At 38.7% G+C, this 16,700-nt stretch overlaps 2 protein-coding genes and 1 non-coding gene across 4 annotated transcripts; 1 reads left to right on the top strand and 2 right to left on the bottom strand.

The window, feature by feature from the left end:
• Positions 1–4,263: 4,263 nt before the first annotated feature.
• Positions 4,264–14,591, top strand: LOC136244177 (inversin-B-like). 2 transcript variants are annotated; one of them, XM_066035709.1, is made up of 17 exons: positions 4,264–4,627; positions 6,143–6,648; positions 9,293–9,557; positions 9,606–9,711; positions 10,230–10,330; positions 10,381–10,455; positions 10,700–10,898; positions 10,950–11,083; positions 11,136–11,296; positions 12,112–12,294; positions 12,352–13,104; positions 13,163–13,258; positions 13,308–13,385; positions 13,442–13,811; positions 13,875–13,958; positions 14,098–14,217; positions 14,276–14,591. In XM_066035709.1, exons 1-17 carry the CDS (start codon positions 4,312–4,314, stop codon positions 14,521–14,523), a joined length of 3,795 nt encoding a protein of 1,264 aa, XP_065891781.1. In that variant the 5' UTR covers positions 4,264–4,311; the 3' UTR covers positions 14,524–14,591. The 2 variants fall into 2 exon arrangements, with proteins under 2 accessions (XP_065891781.1, XP_065891780.1); XM_066035708.1 differs by having other exon boundaries at positions 12,112–13,104.
• Trnag-ccc (transfer RNA glycine (anticodon CCC)) lies at positions 11,699–11,769 on the bottom strand. Its single transcript has one exon. It is a non-coding gene; the product is annotated as a tRNA-Gly (tRNA).
• A 682-nt stretch (positions 14,592–15,273) lies between the features above and the next one.
• On the bottom strand, positions 15,274–16,516 carry LOC136244337 (uncharacterized). Its single transcript, XM_066035915.1, has one exon. It carries the CDS (start codon positions 16,368–16,370, stop codon positions 15,447–15,449), a length of 924 nt encoding a protein of 307 aa, XP_065891987.1. The 5' UTR covers positions 16,371–16,516; the 3' UTR covers positions 15,274–15,446.
• Between the last annotated feature and the right edge of the window lie 184 nt (positions 16,517–16,700).

The following is a 16,700-nucleotide window of genomic DNA, read 5'->3' as shown; positions in this document are numbered from 1 at the left end:
GAAAACTTTTGTGTGTAACTTTTGGGTAGATTATTTAAAAACTTCTTAAGCACCTGTATTTCTTTGTACTGTGACACTAGTTGTTTAATTGTTGCTTGTAAACTACAAATGGCAAAACATGTGATATGATATAAGTATGTGGTATGGGAGAAGCCTTACTGTTTTAGTTATTTTTCTAGTATTTGCCTGACATGTCAGAAATGGGTAGTAGGGCTGATTGTAACATGTGAGATAAGAGCTGTATTTGTAAGAATTGATGTACAGTAGGACCTCGATTATTCGAATCTCAATCTAAGTGTATGTTCTATTAGAGTAGTTGATCAGAGCTCTACACATGAATGAATGGCCTTCACTTATCCAAACAAATTCAAACTACCTCCGACATGTTGGAGGTAGTTTGATTTGTTAGTTGGACTAATTCCAACAAGTAGGATATAAGATAAGATAATATTTGTTGTTTATCTTTTTCACTTCTGCAGTCCAACTTTGGTCAATCCTTGGAAATAATGAGTTGCTGCATGCATGGGTTTGTCACACAGGTGTGATGAAATCTTTGGTTGTGGCCTCTGGTGTCAGGGATTAAATTAATATATTAATGAAATTTTGTGGAATAGGGTGATGCTGGATATTTGTCTTTGATGTTTTAGACTAGATCAGTAAGCATGCATGTTGGACACACAAAAAGCATGATGAATCTAGCTGATTGCCCCTGTACTCGTTTGAGCTTATCGATGTCTCTTCCGATGAGAGTGACCAGATGGATTAAAATTGGTCTTATGGCATTGTAGCATTTCAGGTTAGGCAGGACTTCATATTTCTCTGTAGGAATGCTTTCACTGACAGAGCCTTAGACTATGATGTGATGCTGTTAATGTAATCATTGCTGATTGTTACTCTATTAAATACTTAGTCGGTGGATTTTGATAGAGACACTATTAACGGTGTAGTTGTAGGTGGGATTATGTTTATGGGTGAATAGCTACGCTTTTATCGGGATTAAAACACATACATGCCCCAAGTTGAGGTCATTTTGGAATGATAAACAGTCAGACAGTCAGATATAGAGTGAATAACAGTGCATATAGTATGGTGTTGTTGGCATATAATCCAATATATTGATAATGGTTGTATAGTAAAAATGTTTATGAAACCTTTCACATTGGCAGACTGTTAATTTGACTCAGGGGGGTAGGTCATGACGCATGCATGACGTATGAATATTGCGCAAGTTCTAAAAAAATTCACGTGAGCTGAATAGTCCCTGTACAAAAAGTAGAGGTAAGGGCGCGTCGGGGCGCATGGTCTGTTTTGATTCTACTCAGTTTACTGTTTACAATGGTGTGAGTCACGATCCTAAAAACACTTCCGTTACGGAGTTATTGGACTTAAAGTGATGACGATGTGTGGTGGTCACGACTTACGCTTCAACAGTAGTAGTTATCATCAGTGGTTATATTACAATCATTGTTGTGTGATTTATTACTTTCAACAATTAGTATAACTGTATTTAATAAAATTGTTTTTGTTAGCGCTTTGTAGTGCACGTGGTCTTGGCCTACCCCCCCTGAATTTGACTGATGTCTGCTTCTATGTCACATGATACCTACATATGTACAGTGTAGCCATGTCATATGTACAGTGTAACCATGTCATATGTACAGTGTAACCAGCTAATTTTATATTTCATTCTTCAGTTATGCATGTAGCTATAGACATGCCCTATTATCCACGCAAAAACATCTTCACTGTAAAAAAGGCATGTCCAAGAAACTTTAAACAGGCTGTAGGACCAGGTGTTCTACAGACCTTCAGCACTTGTGCTGTAAAGCCTTAATAAAATAATATCCAACTTGACTCCATGCACATGAGGTACTTTGAGATAATAAGTCACTCTGTAAGTTCCTATATGGATACATATACATGAAATTGACAAGGAGAAAATATTCTGACCACCTGGCAGACTCCTGTAAGCATTCAAGCGTTTATCAGATAGCTACAGGTTTGAGGCTGCACAGGTTTAGTTATGGATTTTTTCTCCTTTCTCCACCTTTTCTAACACAATTTATGTAACAACTTTAAACAGGCTGTAGGACCAGGTGTCCTATATGCAGACCCTCATCACTGGTGCTGTAATAAATAAATAAAAAAAATAAACTACAAGTAACTGTAATAACTGCATCTAAAATAACTGCTATCTGGTGTGGCCAAGAAAGAATGAAAATGCCACTAAGTATAATTAACAAAGATTGGAAAATTTTGCATTGACAGACTGATGTTCTGCATTCAGTCTTGCTGCTTCCTTAATTATCACCTCTAATTCTAATTTTTGGCTGCCTTTTTTTGATAGTGACTTGTAAATTAGAGTTAAAGGGAAAGCAGCAAGACAGAATGCAGAACATCATGCAGTCAGTGCAAAATTCTCCAATCAGCACACTTGGTGACATTTACATTGTTTTCTTGACCACACCAGATATCAGATATTTTAGTACAGTTACTTGGATGTGCCTTCTTTTATAGTGAAGATATTTTATAGATTTCATTTATTCTTGTAGCTAAACAAATTTACTGGAATATATAATATAGTAAATGATTTTGTTGTATGCAGTTTATAAGTGTGTTTATGCCATGAACACTATATATGCGTGCATGCACATTGTAGTTGAATAAGGGCTATAGGCTAACCAATTAAGGAATACATGCAGTGTAGCAATAAGGGGCTGCATGCCTCTTTACTAGAGGGGGCTTAGCCCCATTCATCTTTAAAGATCAAGATACTCTAATAGAGCAGTCATTGAGGTAGTCATGCACTTAAATGAAATAACTTATTCAGATCAGTGTATTTTCAAATAACTTCAGTCAAAATGGTTACCAAATTTAATTTCAGACCAATTCAAAATTAAAAGCATGCCCCCAGGCCCCCTACCATGCATGTTTCACATGCTGTATGGTTTATGCACTGCACAAATTCCATCAACTATACTTACTAGCTACCCTCCTTACCCCTCAGCCTACATGAGATTAAAGTTGCATGAGCCCAATAGCCCATTTAGCTACAACTTGGTGGAACAGGCAAGCAATTTACTGGTCCTTACTCAGGCACTGCATAATCATGAAGATGTTTACTTACTGATGAGACATTCCTGCAAATGGAGGTTGTTGTAAAAAGACCTAGCTAGCTATATATACTGGCATGAAATTTTAAATCCACATGCATGCATGCTCGATCGCGAGTTGGTAGCTACTGAATTGTTCCACCAGCTGTTTATAAAAACTAAGTCATATGAAGTGAAGTTGAGCTGCAAATTCCATTACTCCTCTAATTCTCTCGAATGGCTATAACAAAGTAACAATTCAATTCCCAACTCCCTCCTAACACATATAGTGGGACTCGCAGCTGTATACATCATAGCAAATGGGTTGGGTAAGATGCTGCTTATCTTTTTCACTTCTGTGGTCCAGCTTTGGTCAATTAACCATTGAAAGAATGCAGCAACAAATGATCTAGACTGAGTTACTTTCTGTTTTTATGTAGAAATTTTGTAGCTAGCTATATATGCAAATGTTCATTTAATATCACTACCACATGAAAGGATCTATTTATTTGATAATGTACATACTCTCTCAGAGCATTGTTGTACATATACAAGTAGCTATATAACAGTTGGTAGTAACATGTTCAGCTACAAACTCTCTAGGCTTGATGATAGCTATGTAGCTAGAAGGGGTATATCCAGAAGACCAGATTTGGTAGTGAGTTATAGGTGCAGGGGTCTGGGGTCCCAGCTGGCCCCCAGCTGCTGACAGATTATGTACATTAAAATGCTTCATTATGAATTTATATATGCATGGTTGGTTCCCTGAATGGAAATCATGCATGACTGCGGGTTAAGCATGACTGCGGGTTAAGCATGCCTGATATGCAAACTTGTGGTCACAGTCTTAGGTTTTATACATACCCACATTGTCCTGCCACGTTCCGTGTTCCCTGCCAAACTATGCTGGATAGTCTGGTGTTCCTGCTGCAAGCCTGTAAGTTACATGGGTTCCTGAGCCTCAGGAAACCCTAAATACGCCCCTGGTGCCCCTCTGATTAGAATTCTAATGCCCCTCTGATTAGAATTCTAATCAATTACTTGGCGAACTGTTTGTCTGCTTCTAGGTCACGTGGTACCTGCATGTGCAAAGAATCTCCGGCCATAAACGGACACTTACGCTACTAATCAGCGCCCGCCCGCTGACCCCGGATGTTGCTGTTAATGGGCGTGTCTGCTGTTGCATAGTTACTGGCCACGGAAACAATTTCTCTGAGCAATGGCTGACGTCTACGAGTTGCTAATTCACTGCGCCAGCCAGGGGGATGTCGCTCAGCTAGATTCTGTGCTTACGAAATATGCAAACGATATCGACATCAACTTCCAGACAGAGGGAGGGCTGAACCTACTGATACACACCGTGATTAGTGCAGGCAGCAACATCAATCCTAAAGGACGATACTTGGACGTTGTGAAGGTGCTAGTTCGTGTCGGAATTTCGCTTGCCGTGGCGGATGTTAGCTATGGCAGAACGGCGCTACATTGGGCAGTACAGTACGACCTGGATGATATTTTAACAGAACTTCTCATTGCTGGTGAGCTTTTAATGTTACAAGAGTTATTGTTTGCAGGTTTGCTGAAGAAACTACCGTCCGTGGTTTGTGTCACATCTAAGTTTGGATGGACATAAGGTTATGATTGAAAAAGGAAAGATAATGTATCGCAAACACTACTAGTATGGGAATGCAAATTTAAGGCAACATGGTGCAGCAGTGAAAGTTGTCAGCCATCTATTAATATATGATTTAGCATCAGAAAATCAGGAAAATATTGGTGTTGTCACCTGGCAATTTCAGTACTTTATAATTAGTATTGCATTTCTAATACATTTCATGTTACCTTAAATTTACATTCCGATATGTTTGCAATACATTAGCTATCTTTCCTTTTTTTTGATCATAACACCATGTCCCTTCTTCTACAGACAAAGTTGGTAATGGCTCCCTCCAGATGTAGATTGCCAAGTAGCTATAGATCGGCTGGCATTAGGAGTTCAAGCTTCTCACAGATCCTTAAACTTCCCAGCTACTGGCTATGTTGCATGAACTTTTATAAGGCTCTGTGTGTGCAGTCAGCGCTTCTTTCGGCACCAGGCTACAGTATATGGTGGAATTCATTGCCATAAATTAGTCAAACATCTAGTTTATTTGATGTTACAAATTTTCGTAATGGTCTGCTCAAGTACCTTATTAAATGCTATCCCACTATGGACCCATGAGAAGGCTAAAGCCTGTGAATACAGAAAGTCAGAAACATGTAACTGAAACGTTGAAGAATGCAGAAAAAATTCCCAGACCCAGTAGTGACTTGATCCCCCGCAACATGAAGTCTAGGCTTGTACCAGAGGAGCCACACTTACATGACTCATCCTGGACTGTTATTTTTACTATATATGGTTGTAATAGTTTTTGTGTTGTGCGTAGTTTTTTACATATAGATAGTGTAGCTGTGTATGTGTTTGTAATGTTATGTGTACTCCAGTACGGAAAAACGGCTTTGCCGCAAGTACTGTGAGTTTAAATACCAGTAATCAATCATAATCAATCAGATACAGTGACCTATTCTCCACAGCCACAGTCCACACATTGAAAATGTTGGCTTTAGAGATTTTTGATTATGTTTCTCTTCATAAAAGCCCACATTGCTTTATTTTGCTGACAGAACGCATACTGGATCTGGTGGCTATTCAAGCAGTCATTCAATTTATAATAAATTAACATGCTATATTTATAGTCATTCAGGTAACACACTCTAATTGAGCAGTCAACTCATGCATCATTGCTTAAGTGTGAGTAGTGTAGTGTCAACACAATGTATCCTTGTCATGCATGCATCTTCCATAGTTGTGTAGTACAATTTTTTAATAATAAATTTGCAACACAATGCATGATAGAGCTGAGATCCTAGCTTTTATGTACTTGATTGAGTTGTTTGTCTAATGTAAATGATCCACATAACATCTTCAGCAAACTAAAATATGTTTATTTTGCATGTTGCAGTTGCATAATTTTATTAGCATTGCACCTGTTATTTATTTTTGCTTTTTGTAGACTCTGAAGACATTTGTAAAATTCCAGATTTTTCAGGGATGTCACCATTTCACTTAGCAATACAAGTCAACTCTATTAAATGCTTGGAGCTTCTTCTTGCCCACCTACCACCAGATATTGTGGAGTACCCAGATACACAAGGACAAACACCTCTCACTCTCAGCATCACAACTGGAACTCTTGAGCCTTTTGTGCTACTATTAAACGCAGGAGCTGATGTGACTAGTAGTGACAATCCTCCCTTACTGTATGCTGCACAATGTGGACAAACAGAAATGCTAGAACTACTACTGAGGTCAAATAATGTTAATGTTGAGCAGTGCAACAGTGAAGGGCAGACGGTGGCTCACGTTGCTGCTTCTCAAAACTCTCCTGATATGCTCCAAGCAGTCACTCGTAATTGTGCACAGCTACTCCAGTCTTCAGACAGCAGAGGCATCACTCCACTTATGTATGCCTGCGGCTATGGAATAGATGCAAGTGTTAAGTTTTTAATTAAGAAGAAGGTACATATTTTAATTTAATCATGTGTTGTGTAGAAATATGGGAACTTAACTACTACATCCATGCACACTACATCATTCACTTCCCTGTATGTCAGATCTAGAATCACCACCACTGAATATCATACTTACATAGCAGTGGCGGATACAGGGGGGTTGCAATGGTTTCAGCTGAAACCCCTTCTGAAAATAGTGCACGCCCCAACTTTATTGACGAGTCATCGTGTGGGTGGTAAAATCGCCACGAGTCATACATTGTGTGTTATAGAAGGACTTTCTACTGGCAAAACTCCATACTTTTGCCTTTGAAATCACAATTGTGGTGTTCAATAGCAGGTTGTAACCTTTTCTCCTTTTTTTTGGTCTTCATCTTTCAGCTAGGCTGAAGTTGAGTGGAATCTGAAACCCCCTCTGAAAATTTCTAGATCCGCCACTGCATAGTCTACTGTACTGTTACTGCATGATTAAAGGTCAATAATGTGGACTCGATGGTTATCTACAATCACTTTATTTCAACTAGATATTACAAAAACAGTAGTAGTAGTACTGTATATTAGGGATCATGGAGGTTTGCACTTTCTCACATGAAAAATGTTGACCAGAACCCAGCACATTACCTTCATGGCACCTTGGCAGTATTGGTTAAGTATAACCAAGCCCAAAAGTGCCTTCAGTGCAACCCGAAATGCTTTCAATAGGTTGCTACAAAATTCTTTTATTATTCAGTGGAATTTAATAATCCTAAGTAGCTGCCTGTCTAAGACAAGTGTAACAGCTAGGACTACAGGTTTGATTCTTTCACCGTTGGATGTTGCCTCTGCCCGATAGGTGCCTTTTGGCATACCGCACTACAGACGATGCACGCATCATGGACTTATCTTTAATTGTTTCCCAGTGCAAGGTGTCAATTCGCGGTAGCACATTATGGCTTCCCTACATTTGCAACAGGAATCAACCATATTCCATAGTAACTGGATTGATTGCAGAGGTACCTTTTATACTGCTCTTCATTTGTAATGGGCTGAGCATAGAAGTATAATGGCCACTTCACTTTTCAGTAGTTGATAGTTGGGGTGCATGTTAAGATGAAAACATTAAGTCTGGCACCATTCTTTCCTTTGATACAGTATGTGTTGGTTAACCAGTCATAGTTACGTTGCTAAAAGTAAACAAACAAGTGGAACAACATTGGGTCACCTACTGAAAATGTTAGAGTTAGTTTCTACTTCAATGTGGTCAGTACTAGTAGCGAGTCAGAGGCAGTGGTCCATGGGTGACTAGTTAGGTAAGACAGGCAAAAGTAGATTTCGTTAATAGAGCCATCTATGGGACCCATGATAAATGGCTCTATTAGTGAGGTGGCCCTATTACCAAAAACCTCTGGAATGTGGCCAAAAATAAAGTGGTCTTATTATTGAGACTTTCAACAATCCAGCAACTCGCTATAGCATGTACGCATTGAGCTGGATCCTCAAAACATTTAATAACTTATGGCACGATCTTGAAATTTGGCTCATTCGTAGCCTTGCTTGACCTGATCTTTTTGTTCAAACGCCTGACACAATATTTATAATCAATCAAAACTTTCACCGTACATTTCCTATGGGGAAGCCAGCATCCATTACAACACTTTCCCGAACTTGTAATGGAGCCAATCCACACATGCTGTATCTGTTGTTGACACTTTTACTGTCACCAGTAATCATCTCGTTGGTTGATATGTTAAAACTATGACTGTTTAGTAGAATTCCCTAGCATAATTGAGGTATAATGGCAAGAAAAAGCATGAAGTTTATTGCCAAGTATGGCTTCTTATAGTTAAATTGTGCAGTTAAGAGCAGCAGTGATATCTACCTTGTCTACCTGCTCAGCTGACCTGTTTATTGAGGGAATATTGTATAAGTTTTACCAGTTTGGCCATATTGATGAGGTGTGGTTTATGAATGAAAAGCAATAGAATGTAAAATACATTTGGACTTGCTGGACCTGGCCTGCATAACAAGGTGGCCTCATTATTGAGATAGCCACTAAGTGAGGTTAGTATACATTCATATATATGCAGATCAGACAACACTTTAATCTATGACTGTTCTATTAGAATATTTTGAATGGGTGATGCTGTCACAATACAAACGAGTGACCTGAGTCACTCAGTTACTCGGTACAATATAGGCCCCTCACTATTCTAATAGGATAATGTATATTTTTGATCTGAAATATTGCTCAGATAAAACTTGTGAAATTATTGCTCTACAAGTGGTTTGTGATGCAATATATCCTTTAATTTGGGATACAGTGGAACCTCAGTTATCTGAACCCCTTGGGACCAGTGGTGGTCCATAAGTCTGAAAAGTCCGTATCTCTGAAACTGTGTATAAATAACATTAAATAGCATAATCAAATTTTTTTTTAAATATCAGTATTTTCAACTACCTTAATAGAACAATCACTACTCTAAATAGAGCAGTCATTTCCGTAATTTGGTTAACTGAGAATCCGGATAAGTGGGGTCTGGATAACTGAGGTTCCACTGTAGTTAAGTATCGTGTAAAATTGAAAGGGATTTTCTAAAGCTTCTGAAACTCCCTGCATGTGTCTTAACTTTAAACATCAGCATGTGCATGATCAGAGTATGTGTGTGTTATAGGTATCCCTGGATGCAGTTGACAGTGACGGAAAGGGATGCATACACTGGGCTTGTGAGAGCCATGCAGACAAAGCTCATAAATGTATACAAATACTGTGTAAAGCCCTGCCTTCCTTGTTGGAGCTGTGTGACAAACAGGGTAGAACCCCTCTGCATAGTGCTGCCATGGGTGGAAACAGTAAGAACATTGAGACATTAATTAATCTTGGCTGTAACATACAAACACGTGATGCTGAGGATTGCACGGCCCTGCATTGGGCAGCAGGTACTAGTAAAAAAGTGGTACTAGTTTATAAAGTTTCTTTCCTTACAGGTAGTGGCCAGCTTGACTGTCTTGTTGCTTTGGCACAGCTGGGACTAGCAGTTAATGTCCCTACTAAGCAGGGAAACTTACCTGTACACTATGCTGCTAATTCTGGGTAAGTAAAATGTACTTCATAAACTTCTAGTTGTACAGGTATTTGTGTAACATCTCTGACTAGTATGACATGACTGTTGACTCTTTGTGACTTTTCATACCTTTCATACCAGCTGTAAACTGCTTTATGCAAAATTTCAGAGAAAGTTGATCATCAAGCATCTTTTATCTCAATGAAATTTCCAACTTGTGTACCCACAAAACCTCAGTACCATTACTAGGTATTCTATTCGAAGCCCCCCAGAACCCCCAAAATATAATAGCACATTGTGTGACTTTCATAGTCAAAAACAAGTGCTACATCATCATCAATTGCGACACATGATCAACATAATTCACTGGCACTGAAGTTTCATAATTAATTTTTACATATAGCTTGTGTACACCAAAACTATTCAAACATTCCAGCTCCTTAGCTGCACCAACAATTGGCAGTATGTGTAATACATGGAGTATTAAAATGCAACAAGGAAATGTTTTGGTATCACTTTATGACATGTACTTTGTCTTGTACTCCAGGAACGAAGCATGTTTGAAGTATCTGCTAGAAGCAGGATGTGATATGGAAAGTGAAGATGGCAATAAGAGAACGCCACTGCACTGGGCAGCACAGAATGCTGGTGAGCTATGTGATCCACATTAATAAAACATTCCTTACGTGTGCATATAGGTAGTATCAACTGTCTTCAGTTACTTGTTATGTTTGGAGCTGACTGCAATAAAATTGATGGGGAAGGATTGAATGGTAGGGAAGCATTAAATGGTAGGGAAGCATTAAAGAATGTTGAGATAAAGAGAGCCAAATAACGCTCAACTGTATGAGTTATTATGTTATGCATGCATATTATAGAAATTCCTATATATGAAGGGATATACAGTAAATGTTTAACAAGGCTCTTTTGTGTTCCAGTGGTATAGGACAACAGTTATTTCTTTACAAATAGTCATGCAAACATGCACTATACTTTTGTTTCATTGTGACTTTGTAGCTCTTCACATGGCATCAAGAAATGACAACCTACTAGCTTGTCAGTACCTGATCGAGACAGCCAGGTGTAATGGCAATGCTGAAGATGCTGAAGGCCAGACTTCACTGTTCCATGCACTTGAAGGAGGTAGTCTTGGTTGCATGGAGTTTTTGTTAAGCAGAGGCTCTAACTGTAACCATCAAAATAGAGACGGAAGAAGGTATAGATATTAGCTACATCGCAATGTCACATGGTATGATATTTGCCACAGTTTGACTCATCTGGCAGCTAGTCTAGGTTTCCTGGAGGCTCTTCAACTGCTAGCACAGTATGGAGCAGATTTTGAATTGCAAAGTTCAAAGGGAGTAAGACCCATTCATGATGCAGCAGCCAATGGACAAGCTGGTATGTTGATAGGTTGATGGCTGATGTACTGTGTTATGTTGTACGTATATAGACACTTTGGAATATCTTGCTTCAATTGGATGCGACATTTATGCCCAAACATCAGATGGAAGCACTATACTACACTATAGTGCAGTGCAGGGTCAATCATTGTGTGTGAAGATGATACTGGATGCTAACTTTGACCCTAATGTGGTACTTACTACTGAAGAGGTCAGTTTATATGTGTCAGCTGATAAGTAAAGTAACTGCGTGTCCCTGTTGGACTACTGAGGACGTAACAATAGACAATATCCACAATGACAGAATGTGATGGGGTGTGTTATTGTGGGGGTTTCACAGACTTTAGCATGTAGTAATTGAAAAAATATTGTTTGTATTTTTATTCAGGAGATAATTATAGATAAACGTATTGTGACAATGCAAATGAGATCCAACGAGGAAAACAGACCAAAATCTTAATTGCACACACAAATAATACATTTGTATTGCCTTATATACTATATGCTTCAACTTCACCTTTTTTTTCGAATTTAGAAACATTTTGTTATGTCAAATTGTCAAAAAATGTCATTGTGGATATCGCTTATACTAAAAACACAAAACAAAAAAGGTTGCACTGCTTGGGAATTGAACCCAGGTCACAAGAATGGGAAACTTGTATGATACCACTACACCAGCAGAGCAGATACATTCAAGTAGTATGCTTTGCACTACTTGAGAGAATGTTATCTAATGAAAAAATGTAATTGAATTGCTTGGGCCACTTAAACAGGTTGCATGCATGTATACATTGTTGCTATAGTGATTAGTGTACGGGTCACAATTAGGCAGTGCATTTGCAAAAGTAAACTGCTGAAAAAATTGATCTAGTGTAATGATGAAACAAACTTACAAACTCAACGAAAAATTAATCGCATAAGAGCTCAAGTCAGTCTTTAGGGACTTTAATATTTTTTAAAAAGTCAATATTGCACCTTAAGCCCATATATTCTGTACATTCATATGTTATTTACTATTTACTACAGAATGATAAGCTAACCCCACTAGATTGTGCTCAAGCTTATGGGCATGCAGAAGCTGCAGCATTGATACAAGGTGCTGGAGGACAGCCATATAGCTACTTTTCTCCTGTTAGTGAAACAAAGGATATACCACCTGAGGAAGACATTCCAGGAGCTGTTGAGAAAACAAATGAGTCAGCAATCATGGTACATGAAGTCACTGTATCCAGTGTTGAAAATAAAAAACCATTACTTGAAAAACAGGTTGCATTTGATGATGAGAAAAAGTCATTGCCTGAAAAACAAGCTGCATTTGATGCTGAAAACAAAATTACAGAGCAAAGCCTTGATGACGATGCTGTTCAAAGTGGTCAAGTTAAGGCTAGTGTAGATGCTGCTAAGGAAGATCAAGTGACTGAACATATACAGCATCCATTAGACAGTGAAAAGGTTAGCACAGAGGAGGAAACAGCTACAACGTTACCTAAAGATCAAGATACTCACCAGTCTGCAGCAATGCAGTCACCAGGAGGAGAGACTATTGGCAAGCAAAAGTCACTTGAGAGACCAGAAAGGTTCAAATCAGATAGCAGTTTGTTTTCTAGGGCCATTAGTTTCTTGCGTGGGCAGGAGCAAAAGCCGACCACAATGATAGCTAGTGCTGTGGCACTGTATGGTGCTCAGGCTACTTTCCTAGCTGGGGCCATAATGGGATCACCTCTTGGTAGAAAAGCTATGGAGGTTGGTGAGAAGGTAGCAAAGAATGCTGCTGATGATTTGATAGATGAGGCATCTCAACTACGAAAAACTTTACCAGTGCTACTCTGGGAAGAGTCCAGAACACCTACACCTCTGCCAACACCCACACCCCCAGCTACCCCTAGTCCTGAACCAGTTAAAGCTCCATCTCCAGTAGTCATTGATATCGATCCTCTTGAAAGACGTATCAGGAAAGCAAGGGCTCAGTTAGATACAAAGAAGACTCCAGCTTTTCTTGCCATTCAAGAATTGCTAAAGGTATGCACAATAGTGTATACTCTATAATTATACAGTACATTGTGTTCTGATTTTGTAGGCAGAAGCAACACATGTCAAGTTAACAAAGCAGTTTGAATTTGCGAGGCTAGAAGAACATCTTGAAAAAATGAGAATGGAGCACAAAATGAAAGAGGTTAAACATTGTTATGGCTTTATGCATGTTATACCACACTTGTGTGTAGAGTAAAGCCAAAGAGGAATCTAAAGAATTGGTGGACAAGTACAACAGTAGATTAAGAAAGATACAAGCCACATCAGAGGTACTGATATCAATAACCATATTGTTTTGCATGCAAATATTATATCTGATTTGTAGACCGTACATTCGAAAATAGATGAAGTATTAGAAACTGCAGCAACTGAGAATGCTGTTTTTGGTACTACTCTACAATCACTTGGCATATCTCCAAAGCCGTCAGTGTCAGAATGGTTAAAAAAGAAGCAAGAGCAGAAAAGGGCGCAGTTACAGACTAACCTTATATCTTGGGATATCCACAAGCCTCGAAGAGATCAGACAATTAAGATGAAACAAACTGCTACGTTAGAAAGAGCCACAAGACATGCTGCCTGGGAAACTGAGAAAAACATTCAACATAAAATCAAGCTACTAAAAAATACTGATAAAGTAATCAGAAATCCATATCTCAGTTACTCTTCTGCTCGCCATTCTTCTTCCCCAACTACAGGTTCCGTTGTACTCACATATAATATACTCTAAGAAGTGTGTATATATGCTTTTTTCCATGTAGATCACTTACAGCGTCGTCGTGTTAGAAGGCTTACTACTCCTCATAAGATGGAAAGAAGAACGCCAACTCCTCACAGTATAAAACGTATGTGTCGTTAATGATAACATGTTTATGAGTAACATACTGTACTGGCTCTTGAAGAAGTTTCTATGAATCAACACGTTTTGGCTTTTTCCTTCGTGCAACCACTCACAATACATGATGTATGTGTGTCCATTTGTAGGTAGCTATAGTGTTCAGTTCACACCAAAAGGATTTACACAAGTAGCTCTAGATGACACCACCTCTAGAACATCAACACCTCACAAACTGGACCAACTTTGGAAATTGGGCGACACTGTAGGTAAGTGTATAATGGACAGTTTTAGCTGTATAGTTCATTATATTGTACTCTGTTTCAGCCAAAGGAAATGTGTCCAGTACTAGAGTATTACTTGATGAGGTCCCACTGTCAGTGAGAGTTCGTGCTACAGGTCCAAAGACTTACCATATGAGTCGATCATTGGTGTTTGTCCCACCTGAGGAGTACAATGGCTCAAAGAAGAAGCATCCTTTGCTAAGAAGTAAATCATTTGAACAAAACTCGAGTCTGCAAAATGAACACACTGTACAATACCACACACACACTGGTAATATTTATATCACATAACAATTAGCTATTGCTGCAAATATTTCCATGTGTTTTATTCTTTTTAAGAATTGTATAGCTAGCTATAAGGGTTTGTCATGTGTTACAGAGGCATGAATGTGCATGGAGCTTCACTAGCAAAGAAGCTCTTTGTACGTGTTTCCTATACTTAGTTACGTTTGTTTAATCATGCATCAGTATCACTGCATGGGCATGCAGGGTAGCCCATTGCTGTTCCGCACACTGTATGCTGTTAGTAGTCTTGGTGAGCAATGCACCAATAAGGCTTTGAGCTGATATTCAAAGCAGCTGATAAACCAACCCAATGAGCTTATGATAATCACACAGTATTTGTATAAATCTTAATTTTGTGCCAGAGTCAATGTATACCAATTTCTGATTCCGGTATTTATCTAATAAACTTATTTCATCAAGTAATCGGTGCATCACTAACTATAAGTGGTACATGAGACTTACCATAAGAGTTATGTTATGGGGAGGTTTCTGATGTGTTGCAGGGAAATGAACAATAAAAATTATAAACTCTACAAGTCAACCAGCCAATTTTATTAGAAAAAAAATTACTATTTCTGTCTAATGTAGCAGATTTTTTTGCTTTAACTCTGGCCAAAATGTTAACACCGTTGTAACTTTAATCACCAAGTCTTCTACATGCTGATAAGCCATCATGAGCACATAGAGAAGGATCTGACACAACCCTCATGCTATCATAGAAATGTATAGATATACCTTTACATAATTATATAGCTAATGCAGTATGGAACTGCACGAGGATATCATAGGAAATGTATATACGTAGAATGTACATACTAGAATATAAAAATAATGCTATATATATTTTAATGTTATCTACAAACAATAATAACTCCTAAATAAATATAATAATATACTTTTCATTAGTCCTACCAATTCTTCTAATAGATTTAGTTAGTGGCCATTGGTGACTTCTGTTTAATCAGCCATGAAATCAACTTGATATCATCATTGATAGTAAAGGCCAACCCTATAATGTATAGTATGGTTAGAATACTGATATCCATGTTGACTACACAGCCATAGAGCCAAAAGAGGTGAAACGACCAGTTCATAAAACAGGATAGCAAATACGACAGCAAGGCCAAATGACAAGTAATTTTAACCCATCCAGCCTTTGGATAGACAACACGCCATGCTAAGTAAGCATTTACCAGATAAGCCACGGTGCTACATTGACCATAGATGATAATCATCTTAACAATACCATTAGCTCCTTGTGTGCTTGGGATGGTATTATCCACTGACCAGACTACCATAGCCATCAACAGGGTGGTTACATGGTGGGTGACGGTTGAACGTGGCAGCTTTGGTACCATGAAAAGAGCCACTACATCTGTGATGACGTATAGCACTATACACCTTTTAAGCTCCAGTCGGACTTTGTACCTTCCCTCAATATAGCTGGTGTACACTGACAACCAGTATCTGATGCTTAGTGCTTGTATCCCTAACAAGAATGACTTGGATAGGTTGGCTATGACGTACCATTTCTTGTGGGCTGGGGTTACAGCTGCAAATCTGTGATCCACCTTGTTCCACACATAATACACCACGTACCACGAAATTGACAGTAACACCATCGTGATGAACAAGCAGGCAATGCTGTCAATTAAGTCTTCCACGACGAATACACCAGAAGAAGTCGGTAACATTTTCTCCAGCCAAGGTACAGTGATGTAGCGCGGAACCATACACAAGTTAACCTCATCACCTACTGGAGGTCCATACGGGAATAGCACGTGGTGGAGTTTATCCAGTGGTTCCATCGGACTACCATCCCAACACTTGTACGTTAACCACGAATAGTTCATTCTGTTTTTGGAGGTGAGATCGAGTGGTAGATATCAACCAACTATTAGTCGCTTCCCCCTCTGACGGACGCACGGAGCAACAAACCCTCAGCCAAAGAAATCACCAACGATCCGCGATAAATTCAAATCCACCTTTAAAAAATTACGTGGATTTCGTATTTAGATTAACATGACTAATTAGGTATTAATTATAATATAAATACTAACTTACTTTTTACATACAGTACTTTTGGCATTGCTAGAGACTTCTCTTGCTAGCTTTTCCCCCCTGGATAGCTTGAGCCATTTGTGGAATGTATATACTCATAGCACTTACACCATCAACTTAGT

Source organism: Dysidea avara, chromosome 14 (genome assembly GCF_963678975.1).
Source record: "Dysidea avara chromosome 14, odDysAvar1.4, whole genome shotgun sequence".
In the NCBI taxonomy this organism is placed as follows: domain Eukaryota; kingdom Metazoa; phylum Porifera; class Demospongiae; order Dictyoceratida; family Dysideidae; genus Dysidea; species Dysidea avara.
Note: the sequence above shows the minus strand (reverse complement) of the source record. Positions and strands in the feature narration are given on the sequence as shown.